The sequence below is a fragment of the Drosophila suzukii genome, chromosome 2L (genome assembly GCF_043229965.1).
Source record: "Drosophila suzukii chromosome 2L, CBGP_Dsuzu_IsoJpt1.0, whole genome shotgun sequence".
Classification (NCBI taxonomy): Eukaryota; Metazoa; Arthropoda; class Insecta; order Diptera; family Drosophilidae; genus Drosophila; species Drosophila suzukii.
Window position 1 is genome coordinate 24,464,244 of NC_092080.1, and position 19,836 is coordinate 24,484,079.

General features: G+C 39.5%; 1 protein-coding gene across 1 annotated transcript; it reads right to left on the reverse strand.

The window, feature by feature from the left end:
* Window positions 1–4,848: 4,848 nt before the first annotated feature.
* Window positions 4,849–9,768, reverse strand: LOC139354817 (uncharacterized). Its single transcript, XM_070999068.1, has 4 exons — window positions 9,001–9,768; window positions 7,015–8,565; window positions 6,205–6,687; window positions 4,849–5,475 (listed from the first exon to the last, which is right to left on the reverse strand). Exons 1-4 carry the CDS (start codon window positions 9,766–9,768, stop codon window positions 4,849–4,851), a joined length of 3,429 nt encoding a protein of 1,142 aa, XP_070855169.1.
* Between the last annotated feature and the right edge of the window lie 10,068 nt (window positions 9,769–19,836).

The following is a 19,836-nucleotide window of genomic DNA, read 5'->3' on the forward strand; positions in this document are numbered from 1 at the left end:
GAACTTCTTTAAGTTTCAAGGATCATATAATGGAAAATTTATTCAAACATAAATGATTTAAAACATTCCATAAATGCAAAAAAAATATCGCAGTGCTGGGCTATTCATCGGTTTTATGTTTACCTAAATCGATGTTTTTATGTTTCGATGTTTTTCAGAAAAAAACATCGATGTATCGATATCGAATTTTACTTAATTAATCAAAAATGTGCTTAGCTTACCAAATATCTTTCCTGCCAAGTAGTGATGGGTAAAGAGGAAACATCAAACATCGATGTTTCAAAGCCTCGATGTTTCTCGAGTATTGGAAAACATCGATGTATCGATGCATCGCCGATGTTATTTCCAGCTCTAAATGTTCGCCTTTAGGTGAATTGAATAGGTTTTATAAAGTCAATGAAATTAAGCTTCCAATATGCAAACGCATCATTACCGATGTTAGTTTTGCTATGATACGAGCAATTTTAAAAGAATTTAATGATTTGGATATTGTCGAGTACAATCGAATGTGCTATGGCTTTTTATACCGCCAACATGCTTTGTTTCCTTTTGTGTGCGTTCAATTTTGTACAAGTCACTATGCTAAAATAATGTGTGCTGATATCGACAAAACCGTTGGATTGGCAATCATTGATTTGCGAGATTTTATTAGAAATTCTCTCGGGCTGGCCTATAATATTATTAATATTAAGGATTTAGAGGAATGGTTTTGCAACGTAATCACTATTCTTTTATCTCCTTTTACAAATAATAATGTTGTAGAGGCTATATATTATTTATTTGGAGGTAGCTCAGCAACTTTTGATTTGAGCCAGTACGAACAATTTGATAAGCCAGAAATGGAAATTCAAGATGAACCCCTAAAAACAATAGCGGATAGGAGTGAAATTAAGCTACTGTTTAGTAGTTTTGCTGAGGAAATTTCAAAAACCATTTCAGTGCAGACAGAAACTGACCAAAAAATTATTTATTTTCATCCTAAAATGGCTGATGTTATTTTGCACCAATGATATAGGCATTTATACTGATGATAGCAATAAAAGGGCCAGCATTGGTCCAATAGAGTCATTTTTTAAGACATTGGAACGCAGCGTCGTTAAATCGAACCAAGGAATAAAATTAGGAAGATTTATCCGAAAAATGGACGATCTTTCAAAATCTGTGGTTCGGCAAATTGAACTAGCCCATCCAGAATATTTTGGTTTTTCTCTCACTCAAAAAAACCTACCTTTAAGGGGAAAACAGTTCTTAGGGAAATGTCAGATAAAAAACTGTCAGCATTCAAAGAAAGTTGGCAGAAAAAAGGTCCTAAAAAACTTAAGGTTGGATTGTTCAAAAGTGATTTTTCCGGACTAAATAAGGTTCGTGAAGAGCATTTGGAATCCTGTCGATTAAAAGTGTTGAATGATACAATTCAATTGGATCATTCCTACACTCTGGAAAATACCAGTTTTAAAATGGAAGATAACTTTAAGAAGGTTATCACATGTCTACTTAGAATAACCGTTTTAAATATTTCTCGGTTTGTCTATCATATTGAACTAAATGATATATTAACACTGCAGAACAAGAAGTGGCTGTCTAACTTTATTTTAGACGCCGCTTTGACTGCTCTAGTATATTACAATAATAAATGATCCATTATATTATGACAATAATGTATGATCCATGTCAACTTAACAAATATGGGTTTCAAAATGAGGAACTAATTAAATCTGCCTATAATGACGGTGGGTGCCATTTAATAATTCCGCACTGCTACAATCGTCATTTTTGTGTCTTGTTTGTAGATATTTTGAAACAAAATGTTTATATTTATTGATCCTTTTGGGTAAACGCCAATTGCTTCAAAGTTTATAAATTATCAAAAAATTACCGTATACGTAGAAGAAGTTTTAGTTGTGGCATTTTTGTTTTACAATTTGCAATATGTTACATGGAGAGTCGTTCAATGAAAAATTTGCAGCCAGCTTATTTGTTTCAAAAATACATTTTTGAAATACTTATAAGCTATGGTGATTCATTAGATAATATATGTTTGAATTGTTGCAAATTTACTGAGATTGATGCCCAAGTTGTATGCACCAAATGTGGTCGATCTATTTGCAATCAATGCTCTATTAGAATCTACAAAAATCTAGATGGTTACATAAAACTAAGATGTCTTATATGCGAAGTAACAGAGAAGAGGAATTCTGACTTAAATGGCTGAGAACGTAAGCAGTGTTGAGCCGACCCAATTGGCATTCAAAAGCAACTGTATTCGCCAGAGTCTTCACCCACTGATTGACGCAACATGTTAAATAATTTCAATTGCACTGTAGAGACATGTGTCTCTTCTGTTCCTGAATATTGTTATTTTCCCTTAATAGTTTGGTAAGGCAGTTTCCATGCTTTTGTGTTGATATATGAATTTGATATTGTCATCCTCAACATTTGATCTGGTTGAAACACGTCTCCCTGCATTTTTGTTGATTTGACTTTTCTTTGAGACTGCTGGCTAATGCTCTCCAGGGCATTTTAAATTTGTATTAAAATCTAAGAGCTCGTGGACTATGCCTATGCGGGACACCACGTTAAAAAAATGCGCCGGTCACTCTATCTCAATGGTGGTCTTAAAACGGTTTCATATTTTTACAAACATATTATACCATTTAAATCGGAATTAAAAACAATATAAATATTTATCCATTTGACAGAAGCAAAGATATGGCGATGCCTTTTTATACCCGTTACTCGGAGAGTAAAAGGGTATACTAGATTCGTCGGAAAGTGTGTAACAGGCAGAAGGAAGCGTTTCCGACCCCATAAAGTATATATATTCTTGATCAGGATCACTAGCCGAGTCGATCTAGCCCTGTCCGTCTGTCCGGATGAACGCTGAGATCTCGGAAACTATAAGAGCTAGGCTATTGAGATTTGGCGTGAAGATTCCTGAGCTTCTTACGCAGCGCAAGTTTGTTTCAGCAGAGTGACACGCCTACAAACCGCCCAAAACTGTGGCTCCTACAGTTTTGATGCTAGAATAAAAATTTTAACTAAAATGTATTGTTCTTATCAATACCTATCGATTGATCAATACCCGATTTGCCACGCCCACTTTAACGCCCACAAACCGCATAACCTGTGACGCCCACAATTTTTATGCTAGATACAAAATTTTAACTGAAATGTATTGGTCACGCCAATACCTATCGATTGATCCAAAAAAAGTTTGCCATGCCCACTCTAACGCCCATAACTCTTAAATCTGTCTACCGCCGGTAGGTGGCGCATTTTAATCTCGCTTTGCTGCTTGCATATCTCCATTTCCCTTTGGTCCCTTTAGCTGAGTAACGGGTATCTGATAGTCGAGGTATTCGACTATAGCGTGCTTCCTTGTTTCTTGTTAAGATTATGTATAACTTTAAACTACATGGTGTAAAAAAAAAAAATACTTCTTAATTATTATTTATGCCAACCTATCAGATAAAAACACCTCTCATAAAAGTTTCCAATCAATAGTCCCAACTTAAAAAAAAATTTCAATCGCGGTTTTCTGGTAGCCCCATCGATAGTTTTGATAGTTTGCGGACTAAACCTCGATACTATCACGATTGTATCGCTCATATATAAACATAAGGGTAAAATGGGTTCCTTGTTGGTATGGGGGAGAGAAGAAATGTTTTTTGCAAGTAGAGATACGGCTTGCTCCGCATTAAAGTGGGACCTGAAACCCTCTTTTTTAAACCGAGGGTCTAAATTTGTGGCCAAACGAGTGGAGGACCTTTCTTTAAAGGGAAACAGTCGTTTCTTACACTTCCCAATTAAAAGTGTGCACAGTTTTTCGCCTTCTTTTGTTCTTAACTGATCTCTTGTTTCGTACAAACTCTGCACACGTCCATTCGATATGGGTATTACGCATGATACAGTTACTTTTGCACTCGAAGATAATTGAGTTGTAACTTCATCGAAAGGAGCCAGTACGTCTTTTAAATCCTCCAAGACCGCAACATCGTCCGCTGCCAGGGGCTCCGGCGCCTTGGACAAGCTTAGAAGAACAGGAGAAATATACTCCTTGGTCAACAGTATGTGCTCTAAAATTTTGAACTCGCTGTTCCAGCTTGTATTAAGCTGTACGGCTTGTCGACTCCTTGCGCTTTCTTAAGCTTTTCGTAGGCGATAGTGCTGATAAATGTGACTGTTGAGAGCGAAACTGAATTGGTTTTACAGCAGCCCACACTACCAAATTGAAGGCACAGACGGATAGCGGTAAACTACGTTTTTGAAATAAACTTTATTTAAATTTTAGCTTCCGAATCAATGTGTATTACATTTGGCGTTGCGGAGCACGCTTAAAAACTTTGTCTTTTTCCTTTTCTTCTTTCGCTTCTGCCGGTTCTAGCGATGGTTCTTAAACAGATAAATGGGTCGATATTTCTGATATCGGTACATCGAGAATTATCGAGTGCTTATACATAACATAAGAAATTAAAAATTAAATTGAAATTATGGCGGCAACATTCCCCCTCCTGTAATTGATCCTAGGGGGTCAGTTACCATCTTCTAAGCCGACATCTAAGACCGCAATCTTTGTGGCTGGTCGATCGAGGATCCCATGCTGCGTTTTAATAGTGGCTCGACGAACTTGTCCGTCCTTGGCGGGAATAGTGTTGGTCACGCGGCCCTTAAGCCATAAGTTTCTAGGCAAGTTTTCGTCGACGATAATGACAACGCTTCCGACTGATATAGGGGGACATCTTTCGAACCATTTTGTCCGTCTAGTAAGTACCGGTGTGAACTCCTTCACCCAGCGTTGCCAAAAGCGATCTCCAAAAAGTTTAACCTCGTTCCAATGACGTCTTAAATTCATCTTCTCTTCCTTGATTGGTTGTATCCATTTGATGAGCCCATTAGCAGGTGGTTTGGAGTCAGCGCGGAGTCATCCTCGGAGTCCAGGCTGACGAAAGTTAACGGACGTGAGTTTATGATGAACTGTGCTTCCATTAAAGCACACCTTAGGCTTTCGTCGTTGAATGTGTAATTCGGGCAGATGCTTTTTAGGACTGTTTTGGTTGTGCGGACTAATCTTTCCCAAGCACCACCCATGTGAGGGGCTCCTGGAGGGTTAAATTTCCATTTTATGCCGTCGAACTTGATTGCAATTTTATCGAAGTCGATCTTGATCAGCTCCTCTCGTAATGCTTTCTCCGTGGCCTTGAAGTTAGTTCCATTATCGGAATAAATTTCTCTTGGTGTCCCACGTAGTGCCATGAAATTCGTGAAACACATCACACAGGAGCTTGTATCGAGGCTGTGAGCGATCTCGAAGTGGACTGCACGCAGGGTTAAGCAGGTAAACAGCGCAACCCATCTCTTCTCTTTGCGTCTTCCAACGTTGACTAGGATAGGCCCAAAATAATCAACGCCGGTGCACGTGAATGGTTTTTCGAAACTGGTCAACCTAGCTTTTGGAACCGGGGCCATTTGTGGAGGCTGTGGCATTGCGCGACGAATTTTACATAACTGGCAGGCTTTTCTTACGGATTTGTGCAGTACTCTTAGGCGCAGAATATAAAATTTGGATTTTATATCATTTATCACGGTTTCGTGAGCGAGGTGATGATATTTTTCGTGATAGAACCGGACTAATAAAAATGTTACTCGGCTCTCTGGTGGCAATATTATAGCGTCCATAGTATATCCCACAGCGTTCACTCGTCCTTTAGTGCGAAGAATTCCGTTATCGTCCAGATATGCGTTTAATCCAGTCAATCTGCTTTTTGCGCTTATTGGTTTTTTGTTAATCAATGAATGGATTTCATCCGAGAACTCGAGCCTCTGTGCTTCTTTGTATAGTAGGGTCTGCGCTTCTTTGACGTGAAATTCGGTCCCTGCTGACGGCATGTCAGTCCTTTGGCATTTAGCTTGAAGTCGCTGAATATATAGAGACATGTTTGCGACGGCTCTGTATAGGCGCCGCCAATCGGAAAAATATTCCACGTCGAGTAAGACTTTGTTCGCACTACGAGTTGTGAAGACGTGTCTGCGTAGTTCGGTCGTATCGATCTCCGTCGCTCGTGATGGAACTGTTGGCCACTTACTGGGTTCGCTTTTCAAAAACTCTGGTCCGTAAAGCCATGTGTCCACACAAGGGTTTTTGATGACCTTCGTCGCCCCGTCTGCGACGTTGAGTTTTGATGGGATCCATCGCCATTGATCCACCCGAGTGGTCTCCAGGACTTCGCCGATTCTGTGCATCACGAATTGTTGAAAGTTGCGAGGATCCATCACCAGCCATTGTAGAACGGTTCGTGAATCCGACCAGAACGTAAGATCGTCGACTCGTAGGTTACGTACGTTGATAATTTTGTTTGCTAAGCGTGAGCCCATCACGGCGGCTTGAAGCTCCATGCGCGGAATAGATAGTGGCTTTAGTGGCGCCACTTTGCTTTTCGCGGCTACTAGCATAACGTCCACCTCGTCTTTTTGGGACACTCGCAGGTAGCAAGCAGCAGAATAAGCATGCTCGCTAGCGTCCACGAACGTGTGCAGGCCGACTCGTGTTCCAAAAGACATCCTTGGGGAGTAGCATCTCGGAATATTAAATGTTTCCACTTGAGGCAGCAACAGCTTCCATTGATTCCAGTCCTCCAACAGTGATTCTGGCAGCTCTTGGTCCCAGCTGATGTTTGATCGCCAGATTTTCTGCAGAAGGATTTTTAATCCGATCGTATGACACGACAGTAGGCCCAAGGGGTCGAAAATCGACATTAGAACCTGAAGGACTTCTCTTTTTGTTGGGACTGCAGGATCGGTAAGGACGTCTCGCTTAAGTCTTGAGAATCTGCAAACAAACTTAAATACGTCTTTATGTGGGTCCCAATACATACCCAAAACCTTTTCTGTAGCGCCGAACTGCACTGGCTCCTGTTTTTTGGCGTCTCCATCGTTCTTAAGATACGAGAGAACTGTACTGGAATTTGACGCCCAGTTTCGAATTTCGAATCCGCCTCTGGAATGGACCTCTCTTACTTGGCTGGATATTTCGATGGCTTTCTGTTCATCACTCATACTGTCGATGAAGTCGTCGACATAGTGCGCACGCTGAATCGCATCCAAGGCTAATGGGAATTGCTGCCGGTGGACTTCTGCATTTTTGTCGCGAACGTAGTGGGCTATGAATGGTGCACAATTGATACCAAAGGTCATCGCACGCATGACGTAAGTGTTTATCTTATTTCGGTTGACATCATACCAAAGAAAGCGCTGAGAATGCATGTCGTCGTGGCGAATGTTGATCCTGTGAAACATTTCGGCGATGTCGCCGCTCACGGCGACTTTTCCGACTCTGAAGGCTAGGAGAACGTCGATGAGTGGGTTTAAGCAGTCCGGTCCGCTTAACAGAAAGTCGTTGAGGCATACTCCGTTTGTTTTTGCTGCCGCATCCCAAACCAGCCTTATCTTTCCAGGCTTATTCGGATTTAGGGCTATAAATACGGGTAAGTACCAAGTGCGAACTTCTTCTTTCTTCGCCTCCTCGTCAGATAGTTGCTTGGCGTATCCTTTGTCAAGAAGATTTTTGATTTGGTCATCGATTTTTGTAAACAGATCCGGTTCGCTCAGAATTCTGGATCTCATGCATTGTAGGCGCTTTAGAGCTGTAGTGCGACTCTCGGGAAGTTTTTGAAGATCATTCCGCCAAAGAAGCCCAACTTCGTATTTGCCACATTTGTTTTGGCAAGTCTGCTCTAGGATTTCGACTGCTCGTTTGTCCTCGCTTGAAAGCAGTTTTTTAGGCGAAATTGACTCGAGGTTGAATTGTTCTTTGACTTCATCGTGAAGCTCTCGCCAGTTGCAATCGCAGTGGTGCATAGATACATGACGGTTTGAGTTGGCTGATCCCTGGATAGTCCACCCTAACATGCACTTTGACGCTATTGGGTCGTTCCATTTGCCTTCGCGGATCCTGCGAGGAACGGCTATTTTCCAATTGTTTGTTCCAATTAATAACATTGGCTGCGTGGAGTAGGTCTCTAATGGCAGGTCCTTTAGATAGCTGTACTTACTGCGCAACTCATCCATATCGACGGTTTGCTTTGGGAGTGCAATATTTTTGACAGTCTGAACGTTGTTGAGCCAGTAACGTTTTTCTGAGCTAACGCCTGAGATTTGGATTGATGCTCGCACGGAAGTATTTTCGAACCGAGTTGTTTCTCCAGTCCATTGTAAACAAATCGGTGAAGGTGTACCTTTTATACCGAGCTTGTCAAAAATTGATGCGTCTATTAGGGTCACAGATGATCCTTCATCCAGGAAGGCGAAAACTTCGATTTCATTGTCGTCATAGTGTAGGGTTACGGGTACGATTCGGAAGAACTGGTTTCCTTCTACATCGCCTTGGTGTGTGCTTACATGTCCTTGATTTCCCGTTTCGTTGGCTAAATTGGGAACATTTTCCGAGTGGAGTAGAGGGTGATGCTTTCTTGTACAACCGTTTACTCCGCAATCCTTTGGTCGACAATTGTTTCGATGAAGCTTCAAGCATCGAAAGCAGGCCTTTCCGGCCTTAGCGACTTGCCATCTCTGTTCAACGGCGCTGGATTTAAATTGTTCGCATTGTGTTACCCAATGATTTGTGGATTCGCATGCAATGCATTTTGGATTAGTCTGTTGCTGGGCTGTAGATACCTGGCTCGAACTGGCTGCGCATCTATCATGGGTATTCACAGAACTTGTCCTGTGAGAAAACAATGTCACGACAGTCGACGCCGCCTGCGCTATTTTGTAGAGCCAGTCGCTGAAAGCTTTAATGGGAGGGACCGATTCGTCGCGGGTGTGCATCGCCCAGTTTAGTTTGTGGTTACTTGGAAGTTTGTCTACAAGCTCCTTGACTAACATTGGGTTGTTTAAGTGCGCTGTTAGGCTGCATGCTTCGATCGTTGCGCAAATGTTGCGTACTGCGAGCGCGTACTCTATTATGGATTCCAATTTTTCTTTGGGTGGCGCAAGCTTCCTTACCTTGTCGATCATCCTCTCCAGGATGTGCTCGGGTCTGCCAAAGAACATTTTTAGCGTGCTCATTACTTCCGGAACTAGACTAGGAAGTAGAAGCTTATCCTTCACCATTTCTCGTGCCCTGCCTTTTAGGCACTTTTGTAGACGGAGCATGTTTTCAACATTGGAGAACCCTGCTGCGGAAGTACTGTGTTCGAATGTACTGATAAACATTGGCCACTCCTCAGGATCCCCGCTGAACGAAGGAAGCTCCTTGGGTATAGCTTGTCTTGCGGCGATTTGGGAACTGGACGGTGATGCGGGCGTCGCCTGAAACAGCCCGTCTGTCGATACGTTTAGCGTATTCATTTGCAGTAAAATTTTATACTTCTCCTCGATAAATCTCTGCTCGGAAGCTCTTTTTTCTTCCAGCATATCAAGCATAAGCTTGTTTTTGTTTGCGGTAGAATTATCATCGGGAATAATGTGTCCGTCACTGGTTTTGTCCATATCGATGAGGTTGTCCACTAGCTGCTCGACCTTATTTTGGCTTGGTAATATGTTGGAGTTGTCGAACTGATTTGGAGGCGGTGATCGTAATATCCTTCCAGGTGGGTTTTTGGAGCTACCTCCAGCAAGGCACGGATCGCAATTCCAATCGTTGTTCTCGACGTCGTCGTCGACGCCTGCGCAGCGAAAGTGGTACCAACTTTCACAACTGTCGCATTGGACCCAACTTTCTTCAGTTCCTGTCGCTTTTTTCTTGCATATTCTACACACTTCTTTGCTCATCTCTGTTCACTTTTAAGGCTATGTAAGCTTGGCGTGTGGCAGAATTGTAGTTGTGTGCGTATATTCTGGGGTTTTGTTGGTTTCGTTTACATATTACGTTTTTCTCACCTAACGTTCAAGAAAGGGATGTGATCGCTATTTCACAATATTATGGCTAATTGGAAATACGTCGCTTCGTAATTGTACAGTTAGAACGACAACCACGCGTGTACAAAGTTTTTAAGAATGTTGAGAGCGAAACTGAATTGGTTTTACAGCAGCCCACACTACCAAATTGAAGGCACAGACGGATAGCGGTAAACTACGTTTTTGAAATAAACTTTATTTAAATTTTAGCTTCCGAATCAATGTGTATTACATTTGGCGTTGCGGAGCACGCTTAAAAACTTTGTCTTTTTCCTTTTCTTCTTTCGCTTCTGCCGGTTCTAGGGATGGTTCTTAAACAGATAAATGGGTCGATATTTCTGATATCGGTACATCGAGAATTATCGAGTGCTTATACATAACATAAGAAATTAAAAATTAAATTGAAATTATGGCGGCAACAGTGACAATACGTTTGCATTTAGTCAAAAGCGTTTGAATTGATTTTATAGAAAGCGAGTCCTTGTCAACGAGGTTTAGGCAATGCGCGTCGCACGGCAGATGTCTCTTTTCGAGCAGCTCACATGCCTTTATCATGCTGCTAGCATTATCTGTTTCTATTGCGCAAAGTTTTGGCAACAGATACCAGTTAATCAGTTCCGCGCGCAATGATGATGCGATGTTATCAGCAGAATGGTTTGTTGCACATAGGAGTGGCTGCGTTGACAACATTGCCGATCTCAACTGGAACTTTTCGTCAATTAAGAGCACCGTAATGGCCAGCAGTCCATTGTAATTGCGCACTGATTGACTTTAACAAGAATGGTCTGCAGTTTTACAGTCATCTCCGCGTAAATGTTTTGCATTTGTACGTTTTGCAAAGTCGTGCGTGACGGCAAAGTGTAGCGCGGATCCAACACTTTCACGAAGTTCCTAAACCCTTCGTCATCCACAATATAAAACGGTTGAATATCTTTGATGAGATGATCACCAAGGCTGTTGGTGTTTCCACTAGTCATATACACCTTTTTACATATGAGGCATTTGGCTGTCTTTCCATCTTTGGTCCTCTCAAAAAGATCGCACACCGAACTTCCAAGTCGGTTGACCTATTTTAACGACTTGGCTCCTTGCACGTTGCACACGATTTCCATCCACTTACTTTTTGCACCGCCATTCATTTTTAGGGAACCACAAAAACACCGGAACCACCAGAATTTAAATATTTCTGTCGAAAACGAGACAAAATTAGTATTTATAAAATTTTCCGTATGCAAAATGTGCGTACCTTCTTATTAGTTCGAAGTCGAAGTGATGGGAATTTTTTGTAAAACGATCGTGTCTATTTTAGTCTGAAAAATATCGAAGTCGGTCACCGGCGGCCAACCATCGATACTATCGATGGTTCCATGTTTTTTTTTGCAGCTCTACTTCATGGGCTTCCACCGAATTAATTAAAACAGTTTATATTTAATATTTCTTGTTATTATTTTTAAATTATGTTGTAACGAACTGTTTTCGACCGTTCTACGCGCTACTTAAACGACGCGACTAGCCCAGAGATATTGTACGTTCGTCCAATCAAATTTATGTTGCGTAGCAGCCCGTTACCCAAGAAAATGCAAGATATCCGATTGGGACAATTCGGAAAACTTTATTGTTTGTCTTGCGCTGGTAGAATTCATTTTTTATAGGATCATTGACAAGAATATTAAAATGAGAAAGTGGGCTACCATTTCAAAGTAAAATCTACGGAATCGTTTTTAATGTTGCTTTAAAATTCTGATCAATAGAAAAATGAAAATTTAAAAAAAAAGAAATCATAAGAACTTTGGCACTCGCAATGTTTCAAATGCACTAAGCGCTAAGGTTCCCACATTGGCTGGATCAAAAATCTGCGACTCGTGCATAAAGTCAATTAGCAAATAAGCTGACAAAGATGTAAAAATGATTAGTACTGACCTTGATGCAGAAAATGAATAGTTTCCCGAAATACCATTAGCAAAACGGATAAAAATGCAAGAAAATATCCAGATAGAGGAAACTAATCAATTTTACGAAAAGGCCGGCAGAGTAATGCTCAAACAGTTAAAGCACAAATTTGATTCTCCGGACATGACATAATCTTATTAATTTCAGCTATTGACAATGGTTCCTAAGAGCTGGAGCGCTTAGAAGATAGCCCACTTTTTCAAAACCACTTCTTCTCGTCAAGTTATGCAGCACCGAACATAAGAGTTGGAAAAAAAATGGCGAACCACCTTTTAGACAAGATCATACATTTTTATAAAAAAGATGAAAACAGTCGAGAAATGCCTGGGAAGAACGACTATGTTTCGGTGAAGCAATCTGATGGATCACGAAAACAAGTTCAAAACCGATTAATCTATGGCAACCTTAAGGAGCTGCATCGGTCGTTCAAGCAAGAAAACATCGGTCTTGAAGTTAGTTTTTCGGCGATTGCTAAACTGCGGCCTAAGCATTGAATTCTAGCTGGGGCTAGTAGAACCCAATCAGTATGTGTTTGCATTCATCACGAAAATGTAAGGCTTATGATAGAGGCAGCCAATTTTCCTTATCTGACTGTAGATAGTGCTCATCAACTACGACGTTTTCACGGTTTTATCAATTTAACAATTTGTGAAACTTCCAATTCAAAATGCCTGAATGAATGTCAATATTGTCCTGGAACGAAAGCGCTTTCAGGAAGTTTCTGATGCTCATGAAATGGATCGCATAGAATTTTATAGTTGGACAGAAAAAGACAGAGCTAAGATGAAAGTTAATGTACTGCCAAATGAAGAGTTCACTGATGATTCCTGCGTAAAAAATAATAAAGCTTAAAACTCATGCATTTATAGCGAAACCGCAAGGCGAGTACTTTGAACATTCAAAAAAAAAACTTGTGGAGGGAGAACTAATCATACAGTGTGATTTCGCCGAAAACTACTCATTCATAGCTCAAAATGCAGTTCAATCATTCCATTGGAACAATGATCATGGGCATGGGCATGGATCAATAGTGGTTTTGTCAAATTTAATCTATAAAAGATTAAATATTTCAGCGTTGGCGCTGCGCAACATTTCAAGAACAAATATAATTTTATTAACATAACAAATCACTTTGAAGACTTCAAAATGGAAGCAGAGTGGAACTTTTTTGGAACAGCTCATGAAAAAGGTGCCTGTATGCCATAGGAGGAAATTTAAAAGGGTAAGCGGCTCAGGCCAGTCTACTGGAATTAAGACCTTTAGAGCAAATTTTGAGTGCCGAATCATTATTTAAATGGGCAAGGAAGACACGGGCCACGCTAAGGCAGTTCCAGGTACTCGAAAGTACCATCATATTACTCAAACACATAATAACAAAATTATATTAAAAAGATACTCATTCGCCGAAGACTTCCAAGTTTTCCCAAAACACAAACGTTGTAAGGAGTCCTAAAACTACTCATAAATATCAAGGATGGAGAGCGCCAAGTAACAGCGGAGAAGGCGAGTTTTGAGACTGGAAAAAAGGAGGGACACAAACCGAAGGAGAGGCGATGTTAGCCACCGCAACCAGCTGATGAGGTCAAAATTCCAGCCCAAGGCGAACAATAAAGTTTTCCGATTTGTCCCAATCGGTTATCTCGCATTTTCTTGGGTCACGGTCTGCTACGTATTTTTTTTTACTCCATGTAATTTAAAGCATAATTTTTTGTATTTTTTTTTAAATCCTATATAAATGGTATATTGTAATAAAAATATGAAAACGTTTTGAGAGTATAAAGAAAATCTCGATGAGTTTCATAAAGAATCATTCAAAGGTATAAGCATGGAAATGCTGAGTTTAAAGCCTACTTTTAGCTTAGCATGCGTACGAGAAAACAGTCCTAAACGTAACCTAAAACTAAATATATTGTCTTCCCACAGTCTCACCAATTTCTGCCATTTTTGAGCCGCGAGGTCACTAGAAGAAAATAACTTTATTTCAGGATCACCAATTACAAGGTAAACTATTAACTAAGCTTTAGGTAACTTACTAAATTAATTTTCTTTTAACAGGTCGTGTCTATGTAGGATGTTTGAAGAAGCTAAAACAGATCATCTACGAGCATACCGCTTCAGCAGCCTCTACAAAACTAAAATCTTTCTTTTTAATCCCAAAAACGTTAAAATAAGTAACCTGTATAAATATGCTTTTTAAAAAATCTGTACTTCTCTTAGTGTAATTTATAAGAAATTTATTGTAATGTAGATCGGTGGAAAACAGCATGGTTTAGCTGACCCCGTTTAAAGAATTCAGAATTTGTACAAAAGACACGACTTTGTCATACCCTAAAAAAAAAACAAAAATTGGACTTAATTATTTTTTTAACATTTATTGAAATATGGTTGGCTGGCTACAGTGCTACAGACTCTTTGGCGGACGCCTCCCGGCTAGCCGCCTCGTTGGCGACCGCCAACTGTCCGCGAGCTTGGCCCCAATTCCTGCGGTGCCGGCGGCGTTTTCGAGACTCGGGAGTGATGCCACACTTTCAGCATGCTTTTATCGATGTATCGATATAGGGTATCGATATGGAGTTAATGTATTCCTAGTTACAATTTTGGAACAGATGAGATGCCCACAACGCACTACGCCTTTTTCTCAAAAACTGACTCCTTTTCGTTTGTAAAATAAGTTTCCTTTCCAACGAGGTACCGTGCATGTTGGTACAACGTCTGTGAAAGTCAAATTAATTGAAAATAGAGATAGCGTCGAAACATAATTTTTTCCCACATGGTTAGTGTCTTGGGAGCGTAGAACAGGGTGGAACCGGTTAAAATTATGTAACATATGAGATGCCCACAACGCACTATGCGTTTTTCTCAAAACCTGACGAATTCTCGTTTGCCATACCGCATTAGTTAATTAGTAAAATAAATTTCCTTTCCAAGGAGGTACCGTGCATGCTGGTACAACGTCTGTAAAAGTCAATTTAATTGAAAAAAGAGATAGCGTCGAAACATAATTTTTTCCCACATGGCTAGTGTCCTGAATACATTTTTTACATAGTAGTTTATGTCTTGGATCTTTCGGGTTCAAATTTGAATCTGGCGGCACTTCTTTTAACGTCATCGCCGCTAAGTCACCAACGCTAATTTGACGTACATCTTTATTAAGTTGATCTTGCGGAGCAGGTCCTCCAATTTTTCGTCACTTTCTTTTCACTCGTCAACTTAAACGAAAAAGTGAAATTGGAGACACAGAGTCGCAGGACACTTCGATAACTTCCCGATAATTTAAAAAAGAGGTTCGTTCTCTCATATTTTCTTCGTCTTTCCCTCACGTCCCCCCTCAACAACCTCAAAACCGAGAGCTTTTGAATCGGAATACTAAAATTTACATAAATCACAAATTTTCAAAGTTGAGAAATGGAGAATTTGAGATGCTTTCATCCCCAAATGAAAGTTTTTCTAGCTCGATGCTTTTTGATTTATTTCCTACCTCAGTCTCTCCATATTGAAAAAGATTTTTCCTACAAATAACTCATGTATAGTATTAAATGTATCTGTGACTAGAGCGCCTAAAATGTTACCTTCATCTTATTTACACACGCCCTCAAATACATCTGCATTAAATCTTTAAAAATGCAAACGGGTTTTACACTAGCTTCTTAAGCTAAAGCCTAGGTGTTCAGCATAATTATTTCTGTTTTTTCAAGTGGGATTCTGACTGTTCAGTATCCAGTTTCATTTTTTCTTTAGATTTGTCCCAATCGGTTATCTCGCATTTTCTTGGGTCACGGTCTGCTACGTATTTTTTTTTACTCCATGTAATTTAAAGCATAATTTTTTGTATTTTTTTTTAAATCCTATATAAATGGTATATTGTAATAAAAATATGAAAACGTTTTGAGAGTATAAAGAAAATCTCGATGAGTTTCATAAAGAATCATTCAAAGGTATAAGCATGGAAATGCTGAGTTTAAAGCCTACTTTTAGCTTAGCATGCGTACGAGAAAACAGTCCTAAACGTAACCTAAAACTAAATATATTGTCTTCCCACAGTCTCACCAATTTCTGCCATTTTTGAGCCGCGAGGTCACTAGAAGAAAATAACTTTATTTCAGGATCACCAATTACAAGGTAAACTATTAACTAAGCTTTAGGTAACTTACTAAATTAATTTTCTTCCAACAGGTCGTGTCTATGTAGGATGTTTGAAGAAGCTAAAACAGATCATCTACGAGCATACCGCTTCAGCAGCCTCTACAAAACTAAAATCTTTCTTTTTAATCCCAAAAACGTTAAAATAAGTAACCTGTATAAATATGCTTTTTAAAAAATCTGTACTTCTCTTAGTGTAATTTATAAGAAATTTATTGTAATGTAGATCGGTGGAAAACAGCATGGTTTAGCTGACCCCGTTTAAAGAATTCAGAATTTGTACAAAAGACACGACTTTGTCATACCCTAAAAAAAAAACAAAAATTGGACTTAATTATTTTTTTAACATTTATTGAAATATGGTTGGCTGGCTACAGTGCTACAGACTCTTTGGCGGACGCCTCCCGGCTAGCCGCCTCGTTGGCGACCGCCAACTGTCCGCGAGCTTGGCCCCAATTCCTGCGGTGCCGGCGGCGTTTTCGAGACTCGGGAGTGATGCCACACTTTCAGCATGCTTTTATCGATGTATCGATATAGGGTATCGATATGGAGTTAATGTATTCCTAGTTACAATTTTGGAACAGATGAGATGCCCACAACGCACTACGCCTTTTTCTCAAAAACTGACTCCTTTTCGTTTGTAAAATAAGTTTCCTTTCCAACGAGGTACCGTGCATGTTGGTACAACGTCTGTGAAAGTCAAATTAATTGAAAATAGAGATAGCGTCGAAACATAATTTTTTCCCACATGGTTAGTGTCTTGGGAGCGTAGAACAGGGTGGAACCGGTTAAAATTATGTAACATATGAGATGCCCACAACGCACTATGCGTTTTTCTCAAAACCTGACGAATTCTCGTTTGCCATACCGCATTAGTTAATTAGTAAAATAAATTTCCTTTCCAAGGAGGTACCGTGCATGCTGGTACAACGTCTGTAAAAGTCAATTTAATTGAAAAAAGAGATAGCGTCGAAACATAATTTTTTCCCACATGGCTAGTGTCCTGAATACATTTTTTACATAGTAGTTTATGTCTTGGATCTTTCGGGTTCAAATTTGAATCTGGCGGCACTTCTTTTAACGTCATCGCCGCTAAGTCACCAACGCTAATTTGACGTACATCTTTATTAAGTTGATCTTGCGGAGCAGGTCCTCCAATTTTTCGTCACTTTCTTTTCACTCGTCAACTTAAACGAAAAAGTGAAATTGGAGACACAGAGTCGCAGGACACTTCGATAACTTCCCGATAATTTAAAAAAGAGGTTCGTTCTCTCATATTTTCTTCGTCTTTCCCTCACGTCCCCCCCTCAACAACCTCAAAACCGAGAGCTTTTGAATCGGAATACTAAAATTTACATAAATCACAAATTTTCAAAGTTGAGAAATGGAGAATTTGAGATGCTTTCATCCCCAAATGAAAGTTTTTCTAGCTCGATGCTTTTTGATTTATTTCCTACCTCAGTCTCTCCATATTGAAAAAGATTTTTCCTACAAATAACTCATGTATAGTATTAAATGTATCTGTGACTAGAGCGCCTAAAATGTTACCTTCATCTTATTTACACACGCCCTCAAATACATCTGCATTAAATCTTTAAAAATGCAAACGGGTTTTACACTAGCTTCTTAAGCTAAAGCCTAGGTGTTCAGCATAATTATTTCTGTTTTTTCAAATGGGATTCTGACTGTTCAGTATCCAGTTTCATTTTTTCTTTAGATTTGTCCCAATCGGTTATCTCGCATTTTCTTGGGTCACGGTCTGCTACGTATTTTTTTTTACTCCATGTAATTTAAAGCATAATTTTTTGTATTTTTTTTTAAATCCTATATAAATGGTATATTGTAATAAAAATATGAAAACGTTTTGAGAGTATAAAGAAAATCTCGATGAGTTTCATAAAGAATCATTCAAAGGTATAAGCATGGAAATGCTGAGTTTAAAGCCTACTTTTAGCTTAGCATGCGTACGAGAAAACAGTCCTAAACGTAACCTAAAACTAAATATATTGTCTTCCCACAGTCTCACCAATTTCTGCCATTTTTGAGCCGCGAGGTCACTAGAAGAAAATAACTTTATTTCAGGATCACCAATTACAAGGTAAACTATTAACTAAGCTTTAGGTAACTTACTAAATTAATTTTCTTCCAACAGGTCGTGTCTATGTAGGATGTTTGAAGAAGCTAAAACAGATCATCTACGAGCATACCGCTTCAGCAGCCTCTACAAAACTAAAATCTTTCTTTTTAATCCCAAAAACGTTAAAATAAGTAACCTGTATAAATATGCTTTTTAAAAAATCTGTACTTCTCTTAGTGTAATTTATAAGAAATTTATTGTAATGTAGATCGGTGGAAAACAGCATGGTTTAGCTGACCCCGTTTAAAGAATTCAGAATTTGTACAAAAGACACGACTTTGTCATACCCTAAAAAAAAACAAAAATTGGACTTAATTATTTTTTTAACATTTATTGAAATATGGTTGGCTGGCTACAGTGCTACAGACTCTTTGGCGGACGCCTCCCGGCTAGCCGCCTCGTTGGCGACCGCCAACTGTCCGCGAGCTTGGCCCCAATTCCTGCGGTGCCGGCGGCGTTTTCGAGACTCGGGAGTGATGCCACACTTTCAGCATGCTTTTATCGATGTATCGATATAGGGTATCGATATGGAGTTAATGTATTCCTAGTTACAATTTTGGAACAGATGAGATGCCCACAACGCACTACGCCTTTTTCTCAAAAACTGACTCCTTTTCGTTTGTAAAATAAGTTTCCTTTCCAACGAGGTACCGTGCATGTTGGTACAACGTCTGTGAAAGTCAAATTAATTGAAAATAGAGATAGCGTCGAAACATAATTTTTTCCCACATGGTTAGTGTCTTGGGAGCGTAGAACAGGGTGGAACCGGTTAAAATTATGTAACATATGAGATGCCCACAACGCACTATGCGTTTTTCTCAAAACCTGACGAATTCTCGTTTGCCATACCGCATTAGTTAATTAGTAAAATAAATTTCCTTTCCAAGGAGGTGCCGTGCATGCTGGTACAACGTCTGTAAAAGTCAATTTAATTGAAAAAAGAGATAGCGTCGAAACATAATTTTTTCCCACATGGCTAGTGTCCTGAATACATTTTTTACATAGTAGTTTATGTCTTGGATCTTTCGGGTTCAAATTTGAATCTGGCGGCACTTCTTTTAACGTCATCGCCGCTAAGTCACCAACGCTAATTTGACGTACATCTTTATTAAGTTGATCTTGCGGAGCAGGTCCTCCAATTTTTCGTCACTTTCTTTTCACTCGTCAACTTAAACGAAAAAGTGAAATTGGAGACACAGAGTCGCAGGACACTTCGATAACTTCCCGATAATTTAAAAAAGAGGTTCGTTCTCTCATATTTTCTTCGTCTTTCCCTCACGTCCCCCCTCAACAACCTCAAAACCGAGAGCTTTTGAATCGGAATACTAAAATTTACATAAATCACAAATTTTCAAAGTTGAGAAATGGAGAATTTGAGATGCTTTCATCCCCAAATGAAAGTTTTTCTAGCTCGATGCTTTTTGATTTATTTCCTACCTCAGTCTCTCCATATTGAAAAAGATTTTTCCTACAAATAACTCATGTATAGTATTAAATGTATCTGTGACTAGAGCGCCTAAAATGTTACCTTCATCTTATTTACACACGCCCTCAAATACATCTGCATTAAATCTTTAAAAATGCAAACGGGTTTTACACTAGCTTCTTAAGCTAAAGCCTAGGTGTTCAGCATAATTATTTCTGTTTTTTCAAATGGGATTCTGACTGTTCAGTATCCAGTTTCATTTTTTCTTTAGGTTTTGTACAAGCTTAGC

Excerpts from the sequence above, each read along its gene's own strand:
- LOC139354817 (XM_070999068.1), bottom strand. The coding sequence starts at position 9,768 with ATGAGCAAAGAAGTGTGTAGAATATGCAAGAAAAAAGCGACAGGAACT. Across the intron at positions 8,566-9,000 it reads TGGAGAGGATGATCGACAAG|AGATGGCAAGTCGCTAAGGC; the intron begins GTAAGGAAGCTT and ends GCCGTTGAACAG. Across the intron at positions 5,476-6,204 it reads AAGTCCTGGAGACCACTCGG|CCTCCACAAATGGCCCCGGT; the intron begins GTGGATCAATGG and ends GCAATGCCACAG.